General features: G+C 43.9%; 2 protein-coding genes and 1 long non-coding RNA gene across 6 annotated transcripts in view; all 3 read left to right on the top strand.

Moving 5' to 3' along the window:
- Positions 1-1607: 1607 nt before the first annotated feature.
- On the top strand, positions 1608-18480 carry RDH11 (retinol dehydrogenase 11). Of its 2 annotated transcripts, none has more exons than XM_026008452.2 (7): positions 1608-1800; positions 4091-4209; positions 4769-4924; positions 6074-6178; positions 6918-7127; positions 9857-10046; positions 16529-18480. In XM_026008452.2, exons 1-7 carry the CDS (start codon positions 1727-1729, stop codon positions 16629-16631), a joined length of 957 nt encoding a protein of 318 aa, XP_025864237.1. In that variant the 5' UTR covers positions 1608-1726; the 3' UTR covers positions 16632-18480. The 2 variants fall into 2 exon arrangements, with proteins under 2 accessions (XP_025864237.1, XP_025864239.1); XM_026008454.2 differs by lacking the exon at positions 16529-18480 and adding an exon at positions 13996-15666 and having other exon boundaries at positions 1627-1800.
- On the top strand, positions 2187-3249 carry LOC140599386 (uncharacterized). Its single transcript, XR_012002211.1, has 2 exons — positions 2187-2323; positions 3134-3249. It is a non-coding gene; the product is annotated as an uncharacterized lncRNA (long non-coding RNA).
- A 1275-nt stretch (positions 18481-19755) lies between the features above and the next one.
- VTI1B (vesicle transport through interaction with t-SNAREs 1B) overlaps positions 19756-22274 on the top strand; it is a 35090-nt gene continuing 32571 nt past the window's right edge. The window contains exon 1 of one of the 3 annotated variants that reach the window (XM_026008451.2): positions 19756-20272. In XM_026008451.2, the coding sequence (XP_025864236.1) occupies positions 20158-20272 (115 nt within the window). In that variant the 5' untranslated portion in view covers positions 19756-20157. The remainder of the gene's footprint in view (positions 20273-22274) is intronic. The other 2 variants (XM_072761799.1, XM_072761798.1) reach the window with 2 other exon arrangements.

The raw sequence follows: 22274 nt of genomic DNA, 5'->3' as shown, positions 1-22274 counted from the left end.
TCTTGCTCCTGCCACAACTAGACCAATGTTTTCCATTTTTCTAGTGCCCCTGCTTTCTCCATCTCTGAGCTCTCCAGTGGGCTCTTCCCTCTGCTCAGAGCACTCTTGCCTGTATGTTGGCCCACTAACCCCTGACCTTCCCTCGGGCCTCAGTTCAAATGTTATTTCCTCAAAGAAGCTTTTCCTGATCTCCAGACTAGGAGGCATTTCATGCTATGACCTCCCAAACCTTTATTTTCCCTCATAATCCTCATCACAATTTATTCAGGACTGACTCAGTACAGTACCTAGCATATTGTAGGAATAGAGTAAACATTTGTCAAATGAATGAATGAATAAGGAACAAAACACATGAAAGTCTTAATAAAAGCATTAAAACTTGAGCGGCCCCGGTGGAGCAGCGGTTTAGTGCCGCCTTCAGCCCAGGGCGTGATCCTGGAGACTTGGGATCGAGTCCCACATCAGGCTGCTTCTCCCTCTGCTTGTGTCTCTGCCTCTCTCTGTCTGTGTCTCTCATGAATAAATAAAGTCTTTAAAAAAAAGTGTAAAAACCTCTACATATATTAGGCACCACAATAATGAGCATAAGACAAAATCTGATGATTATTAATCTAATGTTAAATCAGTAAAAATTTGTATTGTGTGAAGGAAAACTCCTCTTCAATTATAATGAGCATATGACAAAATCTGATGATTATTAATCTAATGTTAAATCAGTGAAAATTTGTTTTTTTTTTTAATCAGTGAAAATTTGTATTGTGTGAAGGAAAACTCCTCTTCAATTTCTATAAATATACTCATTTAAGTTGAGCTTGGAACATGACTTTCAATCAAATGGAAATGAATTATCCCAGTTATTGACTTGTTAAAACAACATCTCCCACCTCTACCTCCTGGAAACTAGATATTGGCCTCAGATGGCAGAGCTGAAAGGAATAATTGAACGGGGAATCCACTTGTTCTCAGAGAATTTTCATGGCCTTACTTCAAGACAGGATTACATATTTCATGAGTAAGCAAAACCAACTGTGTTAATCTGAGAAATTCAGTGCTACCCGGGGAGTTAATATATCTAATCCAAGTCACCAGGAAACCTGTGTCCTGTTATCAACTAAGACCCAAACAGCAGGAAAATCATGATGGTTAGCATGATGACACACAATGAAGTGATTCTCCTGCTAGTGTCTTCACGGACAGGTTGCTTATACTCCACTGGAGGAAAGAATCCCCAAGGAGGAAGGATTCTCACCTCCCCCCTTCCTTCCCAACTGTCAGACTCCAACTGCTCCTCTCCTGTGTAATCCGCCTCCTGGAACACTCCCCAGACGCCAATCTTTGATCCCCAGGAGAAACAATGCGGTAACTGGCTCATTATGGTTGGGGAAAATGTAACCAGGATCTGGACTTGGGCACCGGGAGCTAGAGGACCGGGGAGGTTTCACCACAACCCCGGTGGCCCGAGGACTGTGGGAGCTGGACGATCCTAGAGGCCCTCGAGCGTAGACGCTCGGGCATTTGAGGCGTACGAGGCGCTATCAGGCAAGGGTCAGGTTGCCTCTGCAAGCAGCTCCCTCTCGCCCAAGCTGTGGACTACATTTCCCAGACGCCTTTGCGCCCTGGGCCGTCGTACTAAGACTAGGGCGTGTCGGGGAGCAGCAGTCTCGCTCGGCCGGCGCGGTCGGGGCGTTTCGCTCCGTTCCTGCAGCCGCCGCAGCCGCCGGGCAAGATGATCACGTTCCTGCTGCTGCTCCTCCTCCTTCTTCTCCCCCTTTTCCTGTACATCGCTGCACCCCAAATCAGGTCTGTGCAAATGTATTGCCTTCTCTTGAGGAGAATTCAGAAGGACGTTAATCCTCACCGGAGCTCTGTTTCCAAAAGAAGGAAAAGGAAAAAAAATTCCCCCGGGGGGGGCTGGCTCCATGTAGGTCGAGGCCGGGAGTTCGGTTGGTCGGAGGAGGTCTAGCTGTCCTGGATTGCGGGGAGCGGGAGCAGGAGACCCCAGGCGGCGGGAAGGGCACCTCACTTTGTTCCTCCCGACCCCTTTTTTTTTCCTTAGCAGCCCTTGCTTCCTGCTCCAGAGAATCCGGAATGCAAGGCTACCTCACTTAGGTTTCCAGCATTGCGGGATTTCAGACCCTAAAATGGAGTGTGGACCTTACGACTGTTTCTCCCCCTCGTTCCCACGCCTTGAACCAGCCCTGTCTTAGCTTCTTGCCTCCAGCCTTTGAAGCACAATGGAGCGATTCGACTTTTTTGCTTTCTGGAACTGTCCCTCGGTGGGGATCGTGGTATCTGGAGACCCACTGCTTGCACTCTTGATGCTGTGAGATTCGCTCTTTTTCTGGGCGGATATTGGAAAGGAAAGAAATGAAGGGGGTTTCATCCTGAGCCATCCTGCCTTCAGAGCAGGAGTATCCGGGGGCCTGAATCAGGCCCGGGATTTGGGGGTGGGGGGGACGAGAGGCTGAAGGGTAGTGGACTCTGGAGCTGGTGACACATCAGCCAATGGCTGGCCGGATGCCTCAGAGAATCGGCGGAGAGCTGCACAACGGGCGCCCGCTGATTGGTTCTGAGTCAATCACCAGTAGTGACGGTGATCCAGAGACTGGAGAGCCCGTCCTGCCCCGGGGGCGCGGCGGGGGCGGGGTCACCGTCCACCCTCGTGCTCCTCTTCTAGTTTTTTTTTTTTTTTTCTCCTTTTCTGAACCCCTAGGGCTCCCACTCAGATAAGAACGCTTTTTATCTCTTGCCACCACAAGATCCTCTTACCCAAATAGTATCTCAATGAAGAGTTGAGCCTGGGGATCCCTGGGTGGCTCAGCGGTTTAGCGCCTGCCTTCAGCCCAGGGCCTGATCCTGGAGTCCTGGGATCGAGTCCCACATTGGGCTCCCTGCATGGAGCCTGCTGCTCCCTCTGCCTGTGTCTCTGCCTCTCTCTGTCTCTCATGAGTAAATAAAATCTTAAAAAAAAAAAAAAAAAAAAAAAGTGGAGCCTGAACTGAAAACAGTGCTCACATCTCTGAGGAAGATTATACCGCAAGGGTCATAGCCCCAACCACCTGGCTAGGTCGTGGGAGCTAGCCCACAGCTAGACTTTTCCTACTTCATTGTCTCTTTGGTTCCTGTTGGTAAGGAGAAGAAAGAGCTCAGAAGAGATCCTGATTTGTTGTCATTCCCGGAGCTAAAACTGAAAGGATATGAAAAACTGACCAGGGAGGCTTGTTCTCTGAGGAGGAAGATATCTTTTGGTGAGCATCATGAGTTAGTTTGTTTTGCTTCCTTATTGGCCTGTGTGCACAAAGCAGGTAGCTTTAGTGGCTAGGCATGTGTGCCTTGCAGCCCCAAGTTCAATGAAAAAGCTGAAACACTCTTTAAAAGTGCATCTCCTGGTCAAGAGAGGTTTTTTTTTTTTTTTTTTTTTTGGTTTGGTTTTGTTTTTTTTTTGACTTGAGTCTTGAAATTTGCAAAGAAAAAAAGAATAGTTTGAGGTGCTAATCCCTGTTGGTGGATTCATTTCTTTGGAAAAGAGGGGTAGTATAGTGCTAGGAACAAAGACACAAATTAAACCAGGACTTGAATCTCAGCTCCCCTTTGATTTTTGTCTCTTCTTTGTCTCATTTTTGATTGTGTGTGTGCATGTTTCCGTTTGACCCCAGGTTGATAAGCTTCCTTAATTTTAACTTTTTGTGTTGGATTAGCTCTGTATGGAGGGCATAAAGTGCCAGTTGTGGACAGATTGACGTAAGTGGACCAGTTCTTGCTTCTAGGCTGAGTCTTATGATTCCCTAAGCCTGTCAAAGAGCTCAAACTGAAGCCAGGTGCCTGGATAATCAAATATTTATCCAGTTCTTGTACTGCAGTTCTTGTACTTGCTTTTGTTCTTGAGCAAGAGCAGAAAATATTTGAGCAAAAATACCTTGAGCAAGAGCAGAAAACTTTTCTTCAACTTTCCTTAAATCTCTAAAAGGACAGCACTGGAAAGAACCAAAGTAAACCTTAGCCTTGGGATCGGAAGACGTGGTAGCTGCAGGAACCTCTGGCTGAGACCAAGAGAATGAAGAATTGATGAGCTCTCCCTCTCTCTCTACAGGAAAATATTGTCTAGGGGTGTGTGTACATCAACTGTCCAACTTCCTGGGAAGGTAGCTGTGGTCACTGGAGCCAACACAGGCATTGGAAAGGAGACAGCAAAAGAGCTGGCTCAAAGAGGCAAGCCCATCTGCTTCTAATTCCCTCCTACTGCTGCCATTTTATCCCTCACAAGGATGACCATGCTGATTATTTTCCCCCAGTCTTGGAATTCGAGAACTCTCCAAGTGTCCCACAGATTTGCTGGTCTGAACCTAGTATAATTCACTACATATAATAGACACTTAATGACTTATTGATTTATTTTTCTTTTTTGATTTGCTCATCAAATACCTCTGTCATGAAGTAAGGGTAAAATTCCCATTTAAAACAGTAGGGGTGCCTGGGTGGCTTGGCTGGTTAAGTGTCTGCCTTCAGCTCAGGTCATGATCCTAGGATACTGGGACTGAGCCCCACATTGAGCTCCAGCTCAGCGGGGAGTCTGCTTCCTCCTCTCCCTTGGCCCCTTCCCCTCTGCTCAAGCACTTTATCTCTCTCTCTTTCTCTCTCAAATAATTAAATAAAAATCTTTTAAAAATAGTAAAATAGAACAGGAAATCACACTTATAAGTCTTTAAGTCTATAGTGTCTACTCAAAAGCAGAGCTGACAGTTTGTCTCTTTTATGTTTTGGTTGACAGGAGCCCGTGTATATTTAGCATGCCGGGATGTGCTAAAGGGGGAACTGGTGGCCAAAGAGATCCAGACCATGACAGGGAACAAACAGGTCTTAGTGCGGAAACTGGACTTGGCTGATACGAAATCTATTAGAGCCTTTGCTAAAGGCTTCTTAGCAGGTAAGTATAAAACTGGAGATTATGTTGTTGGTCTTGCAGTCAACATAGCAGACTTAGTTAAAGGAAAAGCTCCTTCTCCCTCTTTAATACATAGAAATGCTAGATAAGTTATAATCAAAAACTTTCATTTGTAGCTGAACTCCTTAGTAACAAAGGGGGAATCCTCAAGAAGCAGAAACAAAAAAATGAGTTTAAAAGTCATAGCAGTGCATAAGAACTAAAGCCAAAAACCTCACAGGAATATCAGAACTCAGTATGAGCTTTAGGGTCTAGAGTCTAAATACTCATACAGAGATAGGAGATGAGGCCGCAGGCCTTGAGGGGAGCTGTATCTTGGCTCCACATAGGGTTGGGATTCACAAAAAACTATATGGTCCATGGTACAGGGGCTTAAAAAAAGTAGGCAACCAGCTCCAAGACCTAGAAAAGAAGCTTATCTTCTCTTTAGGTCATAGATGGTTAGAGAGTCATCTGCAAGATATTAGAACCTCAAGTTGGCATCATCTGTGCGGGAGAATTTATTACATCACCAAATGGTACAAGAATCTTGAGCTGAGGAGTTCACATAAAACCCTGTAGTATCACATCAAAATCAAACCCAAGAGTAGTCTGTAGGCATATCTCCTCATATCACAGGAATCTTGGCCTCCCTAGGTAAACAACTTCTATGGATATAAGCTCATAGTTAGAAATTACAAATCGCATGAAAATAAGCCACAAAAAAGAGTTGTCAGATGCAACAAAGAGGTGAAACCAGCACCTTTTGGCACCTTTTGGAGTTCTCCAGTGGCAGAGGTGCATACAAAACAGCCTTTTTTCTCTTACTTCGGAATCTTCTGATTCAGCCCGGGAGGTCTTTCTATTAGGAGAGGTGAACAGAACATTTTCCAAAAAGCAGTAAGTAGCTCTTCAGTTGGAAAGATCGGAAAGGCCATTTGGTTGTGTAAGAAGGAATTTTGCTCTGTAGTAAGTATGCAGGATTCAGCTAAAGTCTTAAACAGGGAAAAAAAATACAAAATACAAATGAAGCAGAAACAGGAAAGATTGAAGTCATGCATCACCATTTTTAAAGCATAGGCATAAGGCAGACTTCTCAGATATAGCTGTAGTGGCTGGCTGCTTCAACACCACATCTCCTCTTCCCTGCAGAGGAAAAGCATCTTCACATTTTGATCAACAATGCAGGAGTGATGATGTGTCCCTACACTAAGACAGTAGATGGCTTTGAGATGCACATGGGAGTCAACCACTTGGGTAAGAAATCTGGTTTTGGGGCACCTGGGTGGCTCAGTCAGTTAAGTGTCTGCCTTCAGCTCAGGTCATGATTCCAGCATCCTGGGATGGAGCCCCACATCTGGCTCCCTGCTAAGTGTGGAGTCTGCTTCTCACTCTGCTCCTTCCCAGCTCATGCTTGCATACACACTCTCAAATAAATAAATAAAATCTTAAAAAAAAGGTGGGGGGGGGGAGAAGAAATCTGGTCTCATAACAAAACTAGAGGAAATCCAGAGTTCTCCTTAAAAAACTTAGGGGTTAGACTGAGCCGTCTTTGTGGTGTAAGTGACCTCTGGGCCCTGATAGAACACAAGTGAATGGTTCTGCCCAGAAGTTCAGGGATAAACTTAGGCCCTCTTGAGGTTCCACCATATTTTAATTTGCAATCCAGATTCAATTTACCTTGGGGTATTTTTGAACAGCCTAATTGAACTGGGGGCTGTGTTGCTTTCTTTGTGGTGATCCTCATGGCCAGCATCAGATAGACCCTGCCTGCTCTTGAGTGATATTAATCAGAGTCGGAAGGAGACAAGACTTCATTCATATTCACATGATCTAGACCTCCCTCATGGAAGGTATTTCCCCAAACCCTCACTGAGCTTGTTCTGTAGTTGATTATTAATGAGGCAAAAAGCCATGTTTCTGAGTTTTCTGCAGGGCTCATTACTCCCTTTACCCTGGCATTGGCCCTGGCCATTAATTCTAGTTTTCCTCATAGGTCACTTCCTCTTGACCCACCTGCTGCTAGAGAAGCTGAAGGAGTCAGCCCCATCAAGGATAGTGAATGTGTCTTCCCTAGCACATCACCTGGGAAGGATCCACTTCCATGACCTACAGGGCGAGAAATTCTATAATGCAGGTCTGGCTTACTGTCACAGCAAGTTAGCCAACATTCTCTTCACCCAAGAACTGTCTCGGAGGCTCAAAGGTAGGCTTAGAAGAAATGAGTATAGAGATAAGAGTCAATGGGAAGTAGCAAAAAGCCACAGAATACCTACTGTTCTCTGGAGCCCATCCCCTGGACAAAACCTGATGCCATGACTGTAACTGTATTATTTTAGTAAGTAGCCCACAACTGAATATTGGAGGTGGCTGACAGGAGATTGGGAAATTCTGACTTTGAGTCTTAAGGCTTGGCTTTAGCGCTTATAGCTGTGTGACCTGCAGCAAGCTACTTAACTTTTTAAGACTTATTTCCTCATAAGTAAAATGGGACTACTTTATAGGTTATTGTCCTCGTTAGGTCAGCCCTTGTGAGCAAGCAAGGTTTTTTTTTTTTTTTTTTGATTTTTATTTATTTATGATAGTCACAGAGAGAGAGAGAGAGAGAGAGAGGCAGAGACACAGGCAGAGGGAGAAGCAGGCTCCATGCACCGGGAGCCCGACGTGGGATTCGATCCCGGGTCTCCAGGATCGCGCCCTGGGCCAAAGGCAGGCGCCAAACCGCTGCGCCACCCAGGGATCCTGCAAGCAAGGTTTTTTATTCATAGTGAGACTAGATAGAAGGGAGGGACCTGGGAGTGCCTGGGTGGCTCAGTTGGCTCAGTGTCTGACTCTTGATTTGGGCTCAGGTCATGATCTCAGGGTTGTGAGATTGAGCTCTGAATCAGGCTCTGGGCTCAGCACAGAGTCTGCCTGAGATTTGCTCTCTCCCTCTCCCTCTGCCCCACCTATGCATGTGCTCTCTCTTTCTCTCTCAGATAAATAAATAAAATCTTTGAAAAAAATGTGTGTGGGAGAGGGACCTGATCTGGCACCAGATACAACCATTAGTATAAAACAGGTGCTGGACTATGGTGGTGGTAGGGAGCAGGACTGTTTCCCTAACAGCAGAAGGTTACATAAGAGAGAAATGTATGCTTGAAGAGGGGAGTCTCCAATCACAAATACAGAGGTCTTTTGCCTTGCCTGCTCTGAATTTTCGATAAAAAGGAGTAATCCAGGGCAGACAGCTGGAGTTGCCTTAGGAATGGAGGCAGGCAGAATTTTGGCTCAAGGAGTCAGACGCAGGAGCCCCATCATTGAATGGGATCATCAAACTATGTGGAAATTAAATAGGTTACAGAGTGGGTGGGACAAAGCATCTAAAGATGTTGAGAAACATTCCAGGCAGACAGAATAAAATGTTCAAGGGTCTGGGCTCAGTTTGAGTAATTGAGAGGCTGCTGTGATTAAAATGTAGAAAGCAAGAAGAATAGAGGTCTGAGCTGAGACTGGTGAGGTAGACAGAAGCAAAATCTGTAGAGGCTGTGGTAGGGATTTTAGTGGAAGAGCACTGGAGAACCTTTAAAATGAAAGCCTTTTTAAAATGGGGGCAGGAGGGGCGCCTGGGTGGCTTAGTGGTTGAGAGTCTGCCTTTGGCTCAGGTCATGATCCTGGGGGCCTGGGATCAAGTTCTGCGTTAGGCTCCCTGCTCAGCGGGGAGCCTGCTTGTTCCTCTGCCTATGTCTCCGAATAAATTTTTTTAAAAATGGGGGCAGGAGTGCATGCAGCAGGTGATTTCTGTAGTCTAGGTGAGAAATGAGGGTGGCTTGGACCACAGTGGAGACGGAGGGTAGTAGACACTCCTAAGAGTTATTTAGGATGGGAAACCCCCAGGGCTTGTTGATGGATATACATGGTAAGGTGGGGAGTTATCAAGAACTGCTCTGTGTGCCTGGCTGGTTGGGAGTTAGGGAACACTGCAAGATCCAGGTTTGGCCTTAAAAGTATGAAGTTAGTTTTGGAGTGTGTGAGCATTACTATGGGTCATCTAGAATAGATGTCAAGTTGGAAATAATATATGTCCGTAGTCCTTTATCTGCAATCATGAAATCCACAAAGACGTGAAAATTCACTTTTTTCAGAAGCTTGACACCAAAGCTCATTTGGCAGCAAAACTTCACTTGTACTAGGGAGATTAGGTTATAAACAATACTGTTTACAACCTAATATATATATATATTATACCTAATATATGCATATATATATATGCTATATTATTTTTCTAAAATCAATAAAAATTTACTGGGTGCAAGAATTAGGTTTACTCCTATTTTAAGAGGAAACTGAGTCACAACATAGGGAGATTGCCCTGGGTCACACAGCTAATGAGAGGCAAAGCTAGGATTTGAAACTGGGCAGTCTGACCACAGAGTCTGTGCCCTTAGCCACTAGAATATACTGCCTCTCATAGTCACCCAAGAGTTCAAAGGAGTATAATGTGCACAAAAATGTGCCTGCCATATAGTTACAGAGAGGGAGTTTAGCAAGCCATGAGAATTCCAGCATTTGAAGTTTGGGTAGAAGATGATGGACTGGTCCAGGAAACTGATAGGAAGTAGTGGGTTAGGAACACCAGAAGGAGGGTGGGGTCACAGAAGCCAACAAAAAGGCAGCTTTGAGAAAGGAATGATTATTGTTGTCAAGTGCTCCTGAGAGGTTGAGTTCTGCCTCCCTCTACTGTTCCCTAACAGTGAATAACCTCTTTGAGCTTTAATCTTAACCTATGGATCCTCCATTGGGATTTATAAATTACTGTGAGGAGTGCCTGTAATACTATTGTGGGAAGGGAGTCTTCATGGGGCCAAATGTTTGTTCACACCCTCTGCTCTCCTTGGCTATTTGACAATATCAAATTATGTCTTCCTCTATGTGGTACCCCCCCCCCCCCATCAGGCTCTGGCATTACAGCGTATTCTGTACACCCTGGTACAGTCAAATCTGAACTGGTTCGGCACTCACCTTTCATGAAATGGATGTGGTGGCTTTTCTCCTTCTTCATCAAGACCCCTCAACAGGGAGCGCAGACCAGCCTGTATTGTGCCATCACTGAAGGTCTTGAGGTTCTAAGTGGGCATCATTTCAGGTATGAATGTATTTATTTTTGAAGATGCAGTTTTACTGCCCAAAGGAAATAATTTGGATTTGTCTGGTGTACTATACTCCTCTTAAAAAGTACTTTGTGCGACATATCTTTTGTCTTTTCACTCGGATTCCTACCTGGTAATAAGGGGGTTGACTCATTTGCATTTTTTGTGGTACGGCTAGTTTTGATTTTCTCCATGGCAATCATTTGTTATATTTTCTGGCTGTTTCTTTTCTTCCTACCTTATGTTATGTCCATCCAGTTTTCTTTGTTCCTTCTTGGACTCCTAGTTCAAATTTTTTTTTTTTACATTAAAAAATTTTTTTTAAAGATTTTATTTATTTATTCATTCATGAGAGACAGAGAGAGAGAGAGAGAGGCAGAGACACAGGCAGAGGGAGAAGCAGGCTCCATGCAGGGAGCCCGACGTGGGACTCAATCCCAGGACTCCAGGATCACGTCCTGGGCCAAAGGCAGGCGCTAAACCGCTGAGTCACCCAGGGATACCCTACGTTAAAAAGAATTTGAATCTGTATTTCTCTATTGTCTTCAGGACTAAAATAATATTGATAGACTCCCTTCGTGAATCAATGAAAACTTTTAAAACTTTTTATTGTAGACAACTTTGAATATACACAGTAGTTGATAAAATAGCACATTGAACGCCCCCACCTCCACCCCCACTGTATACCCATAAGGGCAGCCTCAACAACCATTAAGCTGTGGCTAGCACTCCTCTATCTCCATGCACCAGGCCTTCCCGTATTTTCCCCCCCTCGCATGTTTTTTTTTTAAAGATTTTATTTATTTATTCATGAGAGAGACACACACAGAGAGAGAGAGAGAGAGAGAGATTGGCAGAGACACAGGCAGAGGGAGAAGCAGGCTCCATGCAGGGAGCTCGACGTGGGACTGGATCCCGGGACTCCAGGATCACGCCCTGAGCCGAAGGCAGGCGCTAAACCGCTAAGCCACCTAGGGATTCCCCCTCTCATGTTATTTTGAAGCAAATCTCAGACGTCACATAAGACTGAAATTTTATAATGTTTTTACCTCCCCCTTCAAGATCATGTGGAAATAACTTGACATTTTAGAGAAAGGGCTGTAAATAAATTAAAATTAGAAAGAAAGGTAGACTGTTAGATAATGAAAGGCCCATAGTATCAGGCTTGGAGAGGAGCCACAGAAGTTGTTCCGGTAGAGAAATAATTTGCTCTGCGCTTCAGTGAAACATCCCTGGTGACTTTGTTTAATGAATGAATAAATAATCCAAGTGAGAGAATGAGTTCCTGATTTAGGGTAATGACAGTTGGAATACAAAGGAGGGTTAAGTGATAGAAGCCCTGAGGAGGCAGAATTTTTATGGCATGATAACTAAATGAGTGAGGGGTCAGGGAGGAGTTAGTGACCTGGGGTCAAGCCTCACTTACTCGGAGATGGATAATGACATTAACTGAGACAGCAGACATGGAAAAATCATATGTAGAGCTTAGGGTTCTTTGATTCCAAAGCAGTGGAAACAGACTCACACTAACTTAAGTGAGAAGGGAATTTATTAAAATATGGGTATTCTCCTAAGAACCAAAGAGAAGACTGAAAAGCCAGGCTTAGAACAGACAGTGGCCAGTCAGCTGGCCAGGGTACTGCTGCTGGAATGAGCATAGGCCAACTACCTTCAGTCTTTGTTTTATTGCTCACCATTCACTCTCTAGCAAGGAAGCACTGGATCTTCCATCCTCTCATCCTCACTCCCTTGGTGAGGGGAAGACCAGCCTCTTGATTAATGGGGTTTTCAAACTGTGGGAAGAAGGTAATTCCTCAGAAAGGGATCAGGTTGCTATTGCTGAAACAGTGTGGAATGGAGGTGCCTAGATGGCTCAGTCCGTGAAGCATCTGACTCTTGATCTGCTCAGGTCTTAATCTCAGGGTTGTGGAGATGGAGCCCTGCATTGGGATCCACACTGGGCATGGCCCCTGCTTGAGACTCTCCTTCTCCCTCTGTCCCATCACCTCCTTAAAAAAACAGAATGTGGAATAGACTGGTTGCCCACTATGTAATAAACCTAGCTCAGTCCATGTTGAGTTTGTTATCCATAGGACTCCATGTGAGTAGAAATGTATAGCAGATAGTTGGAAATATGGATCTGAAACCCAGGAAGATAAATTTATTTTTTATTTTATTTTATTTTTTTAAGATTTTTTATTTTTTTATTCATAAAGACACAGAGAAAGAGAGAGAGGCAGAGACACAAGGCAGAGGGAGAATCAGGCTCCATGCAGGGAGCCTGATGTGGGACTCGATCCCAGGTCTCCAGGATCATGCCCCGGACTGCAGGCGGCACTAAACCGCTGCGCCACTGGGGCTGCTTAGGAAGATAAATTTATATAGTTTTATGTACTAGAAAGATTTTCCATAAGTGACTGGATTCGTCTTCCCTGGAGATTTTAAGCCGTTTAAAGAAAGTCAGCCTCAAATCCGTGACTTAGTAATTATTTAATTGACTTTTGAAGAGCCTTTCCAGTGCCATGGATTCTTAATTTTAAGCATTTCGAAGATCCAACAGCAGCTATATTGACCATTATCAAAAAATGAACATAAGTCTCTCTTAACTGAAGCATTGAAACTTTGCACTGGTTATACTTTCTGACTGAAATCACAAATCTACTTTTTGTGTCTATGGATCTGTCTGTACTGGACATTTCATATCAATGGAATCATATAATATGTGGCCTTTTGTGATTGGCTTCTTGCTCACTTAGCATAAAGTGTTCAAGGTCATCTGTGCCAAAGCATGTATCAGTGTATCATTCCTTTTAATCACCAAATAATGTTTGCTTTGTGGATATACCATATTTTATTTATCCATTCATCAGTTGATGGGCATTTGAATTATCACTTTTTGGCTAATTGAGTAATGGGGCTATGATATTCACGTACAGATTTTTTTTTTTAACTTTTTATTTTATTTATTTATGATAGGCACACAGTGAGAGACAGAGAGAGGCAGAGACACAGGCAGAGGGAGAAGCAGGCTCCATGCACCGGGAGCCCGACGTGGGATTCGATCCCGGGTCTCCAGGATCGCGCCCTGGGCCAAAGGCAGGCGCCAAACCACTGCGCCACCCAGGGATCCCACGTACAGATTTTTGTATGGAGATTTCTCTTGGTTTATATACCTAGAAATGGAATCCCACTGGAATATGGGTCGTAGGGATGCCTGGGTGGCTCAGCAGTTTAGCATCTGCCTTCGGCCCAGGGCATAATCATGGAGTCCCAGGATCGAGTCCTACATTGGGTTCCCTGCATGGAGCCTACTTCTCCCTCTACCTGTGTCTCTGCCTCTCTCATGAATAAATAAATTAAATCTTAAAAAAAAAAAAAAAAAGAATATGGGTTGTATATCAACTCCATGTTTAACTGTTGAGGAACTGTCAGACTGATTTCCCACCTGGCTGTACCATTTTATGTTGCCACCAGCAGTGGATAAGTGTCCCAATTTCTCTGTACCCTTGCTTACACTTCTTATTGTCTGTCCTTTTGATTTTAGCCATCCTGGTAAGCATGAAGTAATTTTTCTACTTATGTTTTTCTAGTTTTTCTCATTGGTTTTCATTTGCACTTTTCTGCTAATGATGTTAAGCTTCTTTTCATGCACTTATTGTCCATTTGTTTATCTTTATTGGAGAAATGCCTATTCAAATCCTTAGTCCATTTTTAAAATGGATCATTGTCTTTTTATTGTTTAATTGTAATAGTTCTTTATATAGTCTGGATTCAAGTCCCTTATCAAATGTGTGATTTACAAATATTTTCTCCCATTCTTTGTTTTTTTTTTTTACCTTTTTAATGGTGTCTTTTGAAGCAGGGAAATTTTTTGATGAAGTATAATTTACTGATTTTTTTTTTTTTTTTTTTTTTTGTCACTTGTGCTTTTGGTGTTATATCTAGGAAACCATCGTCTAACTGAAGGTCACGAAGATTTACTATGTTTTCTTCTAATTGTTTTATAATTTGAGCATTACATTTCTGTCTATGATTCATTTTGAATTAATTTCTATATATATCATGAGGTAGGAGTCCCACTTCAATTTTGCATGTGGATATCCAATTGTCCCAGAACTGTTTGTTGAAAAGTTGTTTTTTCCAACAACTTTTGAATTTTCTTATTAGCTGTATTAAAATGACTTGGGCTGGGACACTTGGGTAGCTCAGTTGGTTCAGCATCCAACGCTTGATCTTGGCTCAGGTCTTGATCTCAGGGCCATGAGTTCATGCTCTTTGTTAGGAAAAAAAAAAATTCCTTGGGCTGCCATAATGGAATACCAGAAATTAATTTCCCTACAGTTCCGGAGGATGGGAGTTCAAGATCAAGGTGCCAGCAGGGTTGGTTTCTGGTGAGGCCTCTATTCCTGGCTTATAGAGGGCTGCCTGCGTGCTCTGTCCTCATATGGCTTTTACTCTATGTGTGCACATTCCTGGTGTCTCCTCTTCTTATAAGGACACTAGTCTCATTGAATAGAGCCCTATATTTATGACCTTACTTAACCTTAATTATCTCTTTAAAGGCCCTATCTCCAAATATAGTCACATTATATATTAGAGATTCAACATACAGACTTTGGGGGACATGATTCAGTCTATAACAGAATTATCAAAAATCAGTTGACCATAAATGTAAGGGTACCTCTATATTTTTAGTTTTGTTCTATTTATGTGTAGGTCTATCCTATGCCAGTAGTACAGTGTCTTGATTATTATGGCTTTGTAGTAAGTTTTGAAATTGGTCTTTTTATGTATACTGATTGATAATCCCCAAATTCCTACTGGAAATATCAGCACCATGACTGTGCTAATGCCATAACCACACTTAAGTAGCTTTTACAGTGGTATTTGAGTAAATTTTACAGCATGTCTTAGCTTATGGCACAAGGCACTTTCATGCCCATTATGTCATTATCTGTCATAACCTTCCAAAGAATGTAAGGCACAATACAGTAGAGGCTATAGGAGCTTACAGAGGCCAACTTATTTCCAGAGAGTCTGATGGAGACTTTGGTTCTCAGTGATGGTCTTTTTACTCAGCAGCGGCAGGCTGTGCTGGTCATGCTGGTGAATTCCCTTAAACAGAAGTACTATACTTACAAGTATTGTTTTGTAAATGTGAAGATATCTTTAAGTGGTGTTTCTCAAACTTTTGTGCCTTTTAGAATCATCTAAGGAAGTGGTTGAAAACAGATTCCTGGGCCTCTACCCTAGAGATTCTGTTTTAGCAGGTTTGTATGGGGCCTGAGAATTGGCATTTCTAGCAAGCTCCCAGATGATGCTCCTGGTGGTCCATAACTCACTCTTTGATTAGCAGTGTCTCTATGGACATAATGTTAGGAGTTTGCTTCATGTGCTTACTTCAGACTTGCCGACTTTCCTTTTCATCTTCAGAATTTGCTTAAAATGTCTTGGAAGCAATTTCCTTGAAATAGTATAATTCTTAAAATTGCTTCTTATGTGACTTAAAAGATTGCAATCTGTTTACTCAATCACTTTTTAAAAAAACCTTTGTTGAATACCTGCCATGTACTAGATGCAGCAAATACAAAAATGAGTAAACTTTCCTTGAGAAAATTTTCTGGGCAGTGCACAGTTTGTATACCTCTCGTGCATTTAATAGAGACTTAAAATAATTAGGACTACAACAATGAAGAGAAAGTATATGAAAACACTTGGTACCTTATTGTTACATTTCTCTTATGCTATCAATCTTTTCCTTCCTTTGTTGTTTATGAAGCTGGCTTTACTTGTTATTTGAGTTTAGAAACAGTTATAATTGGTGGCACAGGTGCAGTTGATTAAGCATCCAACTCTGGTTTTGGCTTAGGTCATGTTCTCAAGGTCATGAGATTGAGCCCTGCATTAGGCTTTGTGCTCATTGAGGAGTCTGCCTGGGATTCTCTCTCTCCCACTCCCTCTCTAACCCCTCCACCTCATATTCTCTCTCTCTCTCTCAAATATTTAAATTAAAAAAAAATAGAAAAATAAAGTTATAATTGCAAGTAGACCAGAAATAGTAGGTTTCAGAGGAGTTTTTGATTGTTTTAACCACTCCGAGCATCTGTAACCAATGTAATCTCTGCAACCTGACACAGTACAAGTCCTGTGTGAACAGGCTGGACATACACAGGTGTCAGTCAGACACTGATGTTATAGTTAAATATATACATATAAAGGAGAATATGAAGACTAAATGCTATGCATTATATATTAGACATTCTGATGGAAGGTAGCCTGGTGAGGAGATCTCAATGATAATTACATTTTCTCAGAGGTAAGGATTGGAGGATGAAGAGATAAGACAAAGACTGGCCCTATGAAGTACATAGAAGATATGTCATCCCTTGGTTGTTCTTCTCTCACATTCCTTGTTCCAGTCAGAGAACAGACTCCATTCTTAAACCCTGTGTTCTAAGCCTCTGTCTTTCCTTTCCAGTGACTGCAGTGTGGCATGGGTCTCTGCCCAGGCTCGGAATGAGACAATAGCAAGGCGGCTATGGGATGTCAGCTGTGACCTGCTGGGCATCCCTATAGACTGACAGGTGGTAGCAGTTGGACTCAGGAGGAACATGCAGCAGACTACTGAGTACTCCCTGCCAAAATGATTCTCGTTCATGAGGGCCAAAACCTTGAGCACAAAGAGAACAAACTTTCTATCCCTGCCTGCTTGATGTCTGAGAAAAGCCCACTGGACACTGCCAGATTCATCAAAACACCTTACATTAGTTCAGATTTACTTTACTCTTATTACTGCCAGAGTTACAAGGGATATCATAGGATAAGATCCTCATTTGACCTGCAAACTCATACTCGCCTCCTGAAACCTACCACCTAGGAGAATCTTAGCTATGGCAGGGTCAATTTATAGCAGTTTGGACTACTTTCTATCCTCCTGACTACTGACCAACCTTCATTTCAAGAGGTCCACATTGCAGCCCCAGGTGAACTCCGAGTCAACAGTGGCTTGGCTCAAGAGCAGCCAAGGTGAGGACTCATCCCTCATCTATTGAGAAAACCATCATATGCCAACATCTAGATTCTTTCAGGAAACTCGTAACTGAATCTGGATTATGGCATGGCTTTATCTCTGACAACCTAAAGCCACTGCTGTTAAGACACTTTTACATGTCTAGATCACAGGAGAGCTTCCTTTTCTAAGAAGTTTGTGGAATTGGAAGGATGGCAGAAATTTGGGGGAAGGCAGAAATAAAAATCAAGTTTAAACTGTCATTTTCCTGTTTCTCAGGCCAGCAAGTGGGTAAAGAACGGAGTAGTATGGGAAGATAGACCACCTACCTGATTTCAGTTTACTGACCCCAGACCCACGGAGGCCTTTTTGTGCCTTAGTTTCTCTTAGAAAATCAGAAGAAGGGAAAGGCTATTTGGTGATTGTCACTGTGTATATCTTTGTGTGTTCTTATGTAGTTAGGGAGTTGGGATTATTTTCACAAAATTCAAAATAGCTACAAAGGAACTGTATTAAACTGGACTCAGTGCAGGTAAGTGTTCAAAGATGGAGTAAACAGTGACATCCAATCTTTAATGCAAATGGGTAAAGCTGCAAAGGGAAGCAGATTCTGTGTATGTGGATAACTACTCAACAAGAAGCGCATGGGTAGCAGGGAAGAAGTCCAAAAAAGAGAAGAATCCCGGATTCTTCTGGAATGCAGTGAAAGGACTAGTTAAGGACTCAAAAAGCAAAGACACAGCTAAAGATGGGTATATGTAGCTATGGAAGAATTGAGGGTGAGCACTCGAGTTAGCCAGACTCATACTGCTCTGTCTTAATAAGCACCAATCAATGTGGCAGAAAAAGATCCAAAACAAAACAATTCTTTATTTGGTAAAATTATCCTAAGGAGTGATATGAGTAATTTACAGTCAATTTCATAATCTTCAGAGCATTTCTGTACATTACATTGACAAGATTTAAATGTCTATTTGGTGAAAATATACATTTAATTTGGAGAACTTTTATCAAAGGTCATGCTGCCAAAGGAAATTGGAGGAATCCGGAATGTTCCCATCACTTGCTTGGAGTATGTTGTTCTAGTAGTTTGTGATTTTTTCCATGGACTGACAATTAGATATTCACTTTGGTGGGAAAAAGTTATAAGACCACAGTCTTCTCATATTTGTAAATGAACATTCTCTTGTTGAACTTGTTTTGACTATTAAGGTATATATTTAGAAATGGTAAAAAAAAAAAAAGGTTTTATGGAAAAATTGGAAAGTTTTAATAAGCACAACTGAACTAATATTTTACTTAATTTATGTTGAACTATCAATGACAAAAATTTTTTGATTGTTATTTGCCAAAATAAAAACTGTAAGAATTAACGTTTAGAGTCAACAGAAGAAAACAAATAAATGAAAGTTTAGTCATAAGACGAAAATACTTTTCATTATTAGGGTTATACAGTCACTTCTCATTTTTAAGGGTAATTTGTCCCAGAGTCTCACCACAGCCCAGTCTCAATTCAAATGTCATTAACTTCGGTCATGTGATAACATGATCACTGATTCACCCATTTTCTACCTGTCTTTTATGATGCTGTTTAAAGAATAAAGATTCCTTTATTCCATCCGAGGCTATTATGTTTCTCTCTCTCTCTCTCTCTCTCTTTTTTTTTTAAGATTTTATTTATTCATGAGAGAGGCAGAGACACAGGCAGAGGGAGAAGCAGGCTCCATGCAGGGAGCCCAACGTGGGACTCGATTCCGGGTCTCCGGGATCAGGCCCTGGCTGAAGGCGGCGCAAACCGCTGAGCCACCCGGCCTGCCTTTTCGTACCTGCCCCTTCTGTAACAATGCCGTGGGACTTACCACAGTACCCTTACACTAACAACTTCAGAGTTTGCTCTCTATACTCAGTGAATATTAGGCGCTCAACGTGTTTGTTGAATCAGTGGTCAATGAGTCAGTCTAATAAAAATAAAGGTCCAGGAGCTCTAAATCACCAGATCATCCCCCCCTGAACAGTCCCATATCTTTTAGTATGTTTGGGCTGTTTTATATATTGGGCTGCCAAGCAGATATTTCAGAGAGGGCTTCGACAGGAAAACCATGAAATAGTTGGAAATAGGAATTTCCCACCACCGAACCGTGAAAACCAATGTAGTGAGCGCACAAAGGACTTCGTAATTGTTAACACATTACACAGAGTGGGAAAGAGACCTGACGAAGCGGGTCACCGCCTTGCTCCCACATCACCAAAAAAAACCAAGTGCAGAGTGACCTTTATTCACCAACGCATGCCCAAATCCAGCATGACTACGCCTAATAAAGACACTGCTGAGTGGCTGCATCCGCGAGCCCGGACGCTGGGGGCCGAGCGCAGATTTTGCAGTCCTGCTGCCCGGGGACAGCTTGGGAAAGCATGTGACCCTCCTCGCTCGGCCTCCCCGAAGTCCTCTTCCGCTCGCGGGCAAGCTGGAACCTGGCCCGGCTATTTTCCCAGGGCTGAAAGCTAACGTTTAGCAGTCAGAGCGGCCAAACGGTGCGATGACAGCGACGACGGCCTTCAGGAGCTTGCAGACACCACACCACCTGCGCCTGTGGCCTGACAGAACCACCGTCCCCGCCTACGCGGGGCCTCGGAGTCCGAGCGTCCTCCGCGCCGAACTACAGCTCCCGGCATGCACAGCAGCGCCCTCCGCTCGCAGGAAGGCGGGGCCCTGGGGACAGGTGGCCGCGCTGCCCGCCCCGCGGGTCCTCACAGCCCTTTACGCTGTGGCGCTCCCTCCATCCCCTGGATCGGGTATTTTCGGGACTGCAGGGCTGCCGCTCGCCCGACGTGCCGCCACCCTCCCCGGAATCGCCCGAGCGAGGAGCCCACGCAACTTTCCGTCAGGCTTCCGCGCCTGGCGCTCTCCCAGTGACGGAATGAAGGGGGTGGGCGTTCCGGCTCGGGAGGACCCCGTCGCGGCCCCGGAAGCGCCTCGTAGCCGGCGGTGGTGGCGGCGGTCGCCGTGATGCCCGCGGGGCTGGGCGGCTGACCGCCGGAATAGGAGCGGGCCCAGAGCCCCAAATCTCGGCGGCCGCGGCTCGAGTGCGGCCTGCGCCATGGCCACCTCCGCCGTCTCCTCGGAGCATTTCGAGAAACTTCACGAGATCTTCCGCGGCCTCCATGAAGACCTGCGAGGGGTGCCGGAGCGGCTCCTGGGGATGGCAGGCACAGGTGAGGCGAGGGCTGGACGAGCAGCGGGGGAGGGGGGCATGATGCCTGGCCCCGCGAGCGCTCTGGAAATGAGAGGCCCCCGCCTTCCTCCCGGACCCCAGGACCCTCGCCCCCGTCCCTCCCGCGCTCATCCCCAGACACGCCCCCTAGGGTTGGCTGGGTCTCGGCGCCCAGGGCTTCCCTGCCGCCACTTGAGGGTGCTCGGGGATGGACCTCAGAGTGTGGTCTCCTAAGGGATTCTCCCTCTGGATCCTACTGTAACCGTCGGAATTTTCTTATTTTCATCGTGGCAAGAAGAGCATAAATCTGCGACCCTATATTTGAGTAAAATTGGTTTCTTTCGTAACTGTCTGTATATTTTGCTTTTCGTGCATTTAAGGGCATTCCCAGAAGTCCATAGTTCTCACCAGACCGGCTAAGGATCCATAGCACCAAAAGGGCTAAGAAGCCAAAGGAAAAATAACTTTGGGGTTGGTAAATTATCAGGGCGAGGGCGAGATGGTCTTAAAAATCAAGATTGTGTGTTTAGGTGTGGTCCTCTTAGGAACTTTCTGTTTAGACTATTTCCTGTCCCTTGATTTCAAAATTCAAGTTGCCTGCAAGCTTTACCTGGAGGAGTTACCTTTCCAGTTAAACTTATAGGAAGACCCGCTGTGGCTCTTTGCCACTCAGAACCGACAGATCTTGATGGCAAGGCTGATAAGACCTTGTTTTGTTGTTTTTACTTAAGAGTCAGAGCTTAAGTGTTTGTTTTTTTTTTTTTTTTTCTGAGTTTTCCTGAGGTTGCGTGAATGGAATGACCCTGGTGAGAATGCCAGAGAATGTTCCACATATTTATTGAGAGGTTGCTGTGTTCTAGGCACTCTCCTAAATGCTGGTGATGTTGCAGATTATTGCGATGAGGAGACTTATAAATCCTTGTTCTAGTGGGTTAATGATAATGCATAAATACTAAGAGGAAAGTAATGCAGGGCAAAGAAAGGAATGGAGAGGAGGATCTTAATATTAAATAGGGTGGCTGTGAAGGGCTTCTTTGAGAAGGTGGCGTTTGAGCAGAGACTTGAATGAAGTAAAGGAGTAGACCATTGGAAAATTTGGAAGAAATGAGTGTGAGGAGGACAGAATAGCATTTGCAAAGGTCTTTAAGGATAAATGAGCTGTGTGGGTTCTAGGAAGAGCAAGAAGGCCAGTTTATTTGGATGAAATGAGCAAAAGAGACAGTGGTAGCAGATGAGGCTAAAAAGAGGCAGAGCCAGATCACGTGTGGCCTTGTAGACCCTAGTGAATGATTTGCACCTTTTTCTAAATGTGATGGGATGCACCAATAGGGTACTGAGCAAGAGTGATGGGTGATGGGATCTGGTTTACATGGTTGAAAAATTGACTGTTTTTTCAGCTTGGTGCTGAATTACATTTTGCAACGTTCATTGGAAGGGTAAATAGTGCAAAAGGGTATTCCATTTTGAAAAATAGAAAACCGAGTTATATTCGCCTTTATCATCTACCTAACCTTCTCGTTGGTGCAAAGAGGACAATCAGAAAGGTATGAATAAGGTATGAATAGGGGATCCCTGGGTGGCTCAGCGGTTTGGCGCCTGCCTTTGGCCCAGGGCGCGATCCTGGAGTCACAGGATCGAATCCCACATCGGGCTCCCGGCTGGAGCCTGCTTCTCTCCTCGTGTGTCTCTGCCTCTCTCTCTCTCTCTCTATGTCTATCATAAATAAATAAATAAATCTTTTTTAAAAAAAAAAAAAAGGTATGAGTATCTACCCAAGCACAAAATACCCTTAGTACAGGTTGCTGTTTCCAGACTTAGTTGTGTAATGGTAAGTAAATATAGTGTACACATAGCCATAGGTTTCGATAAGAATTTTAATAGCTTTCAATCTCTGGTTACTACTTTGCTCATACTACTCGGTAAATATGTTGAATAAATTGAATGTAGCTGAGCAAACATACAGTGCCTCATCTATGAATCCTTTTTTTCTAATTCTGAGATTA

Source organism: Vulpes vulpes, chromosome 6, assembly GCF_048418805.1.
Source record: "Vulpes vulpes isolate BD-2025 chromosome 6, VulVul3, whole genome shotgun sequence".
NCBI classification, from domain to species: domain Eukaryota; kingdom Metazoa; phylum Chordata; class Mammalia; order Carnivora; family Canidae; genus Vulpes; species Vulpes vulpes.
This window is presented reverse-complemented; position numbering and strand designations above follow the sequence as displayed.

Excerpts from the sequence above, each read along its gene's own strand:
- RDH11 (XM_026008452.2), top strand. The coding sequence starts at position 1,727 with ATGATCACGTTCCTGCTGCTGCTCCTCCTCCTTCTTCTCCCCCTTTTC. Across the intron at positions 1,801-4,090 it reads ATCGCTGCACCCCAAATCAG|GAAAATATTGTCTAGGGGTG; the intron begins GTCTGTGCAAAT and ends CTCTCTCTACAG. Across the intron at positions 6,179-6,917 it reads CATGGGAGTCAACCACTTGG|GTCACTTCCTCTTGACCCAC; the intron begins GTAAGAAATCTG and ends TTTTCCTCATAG.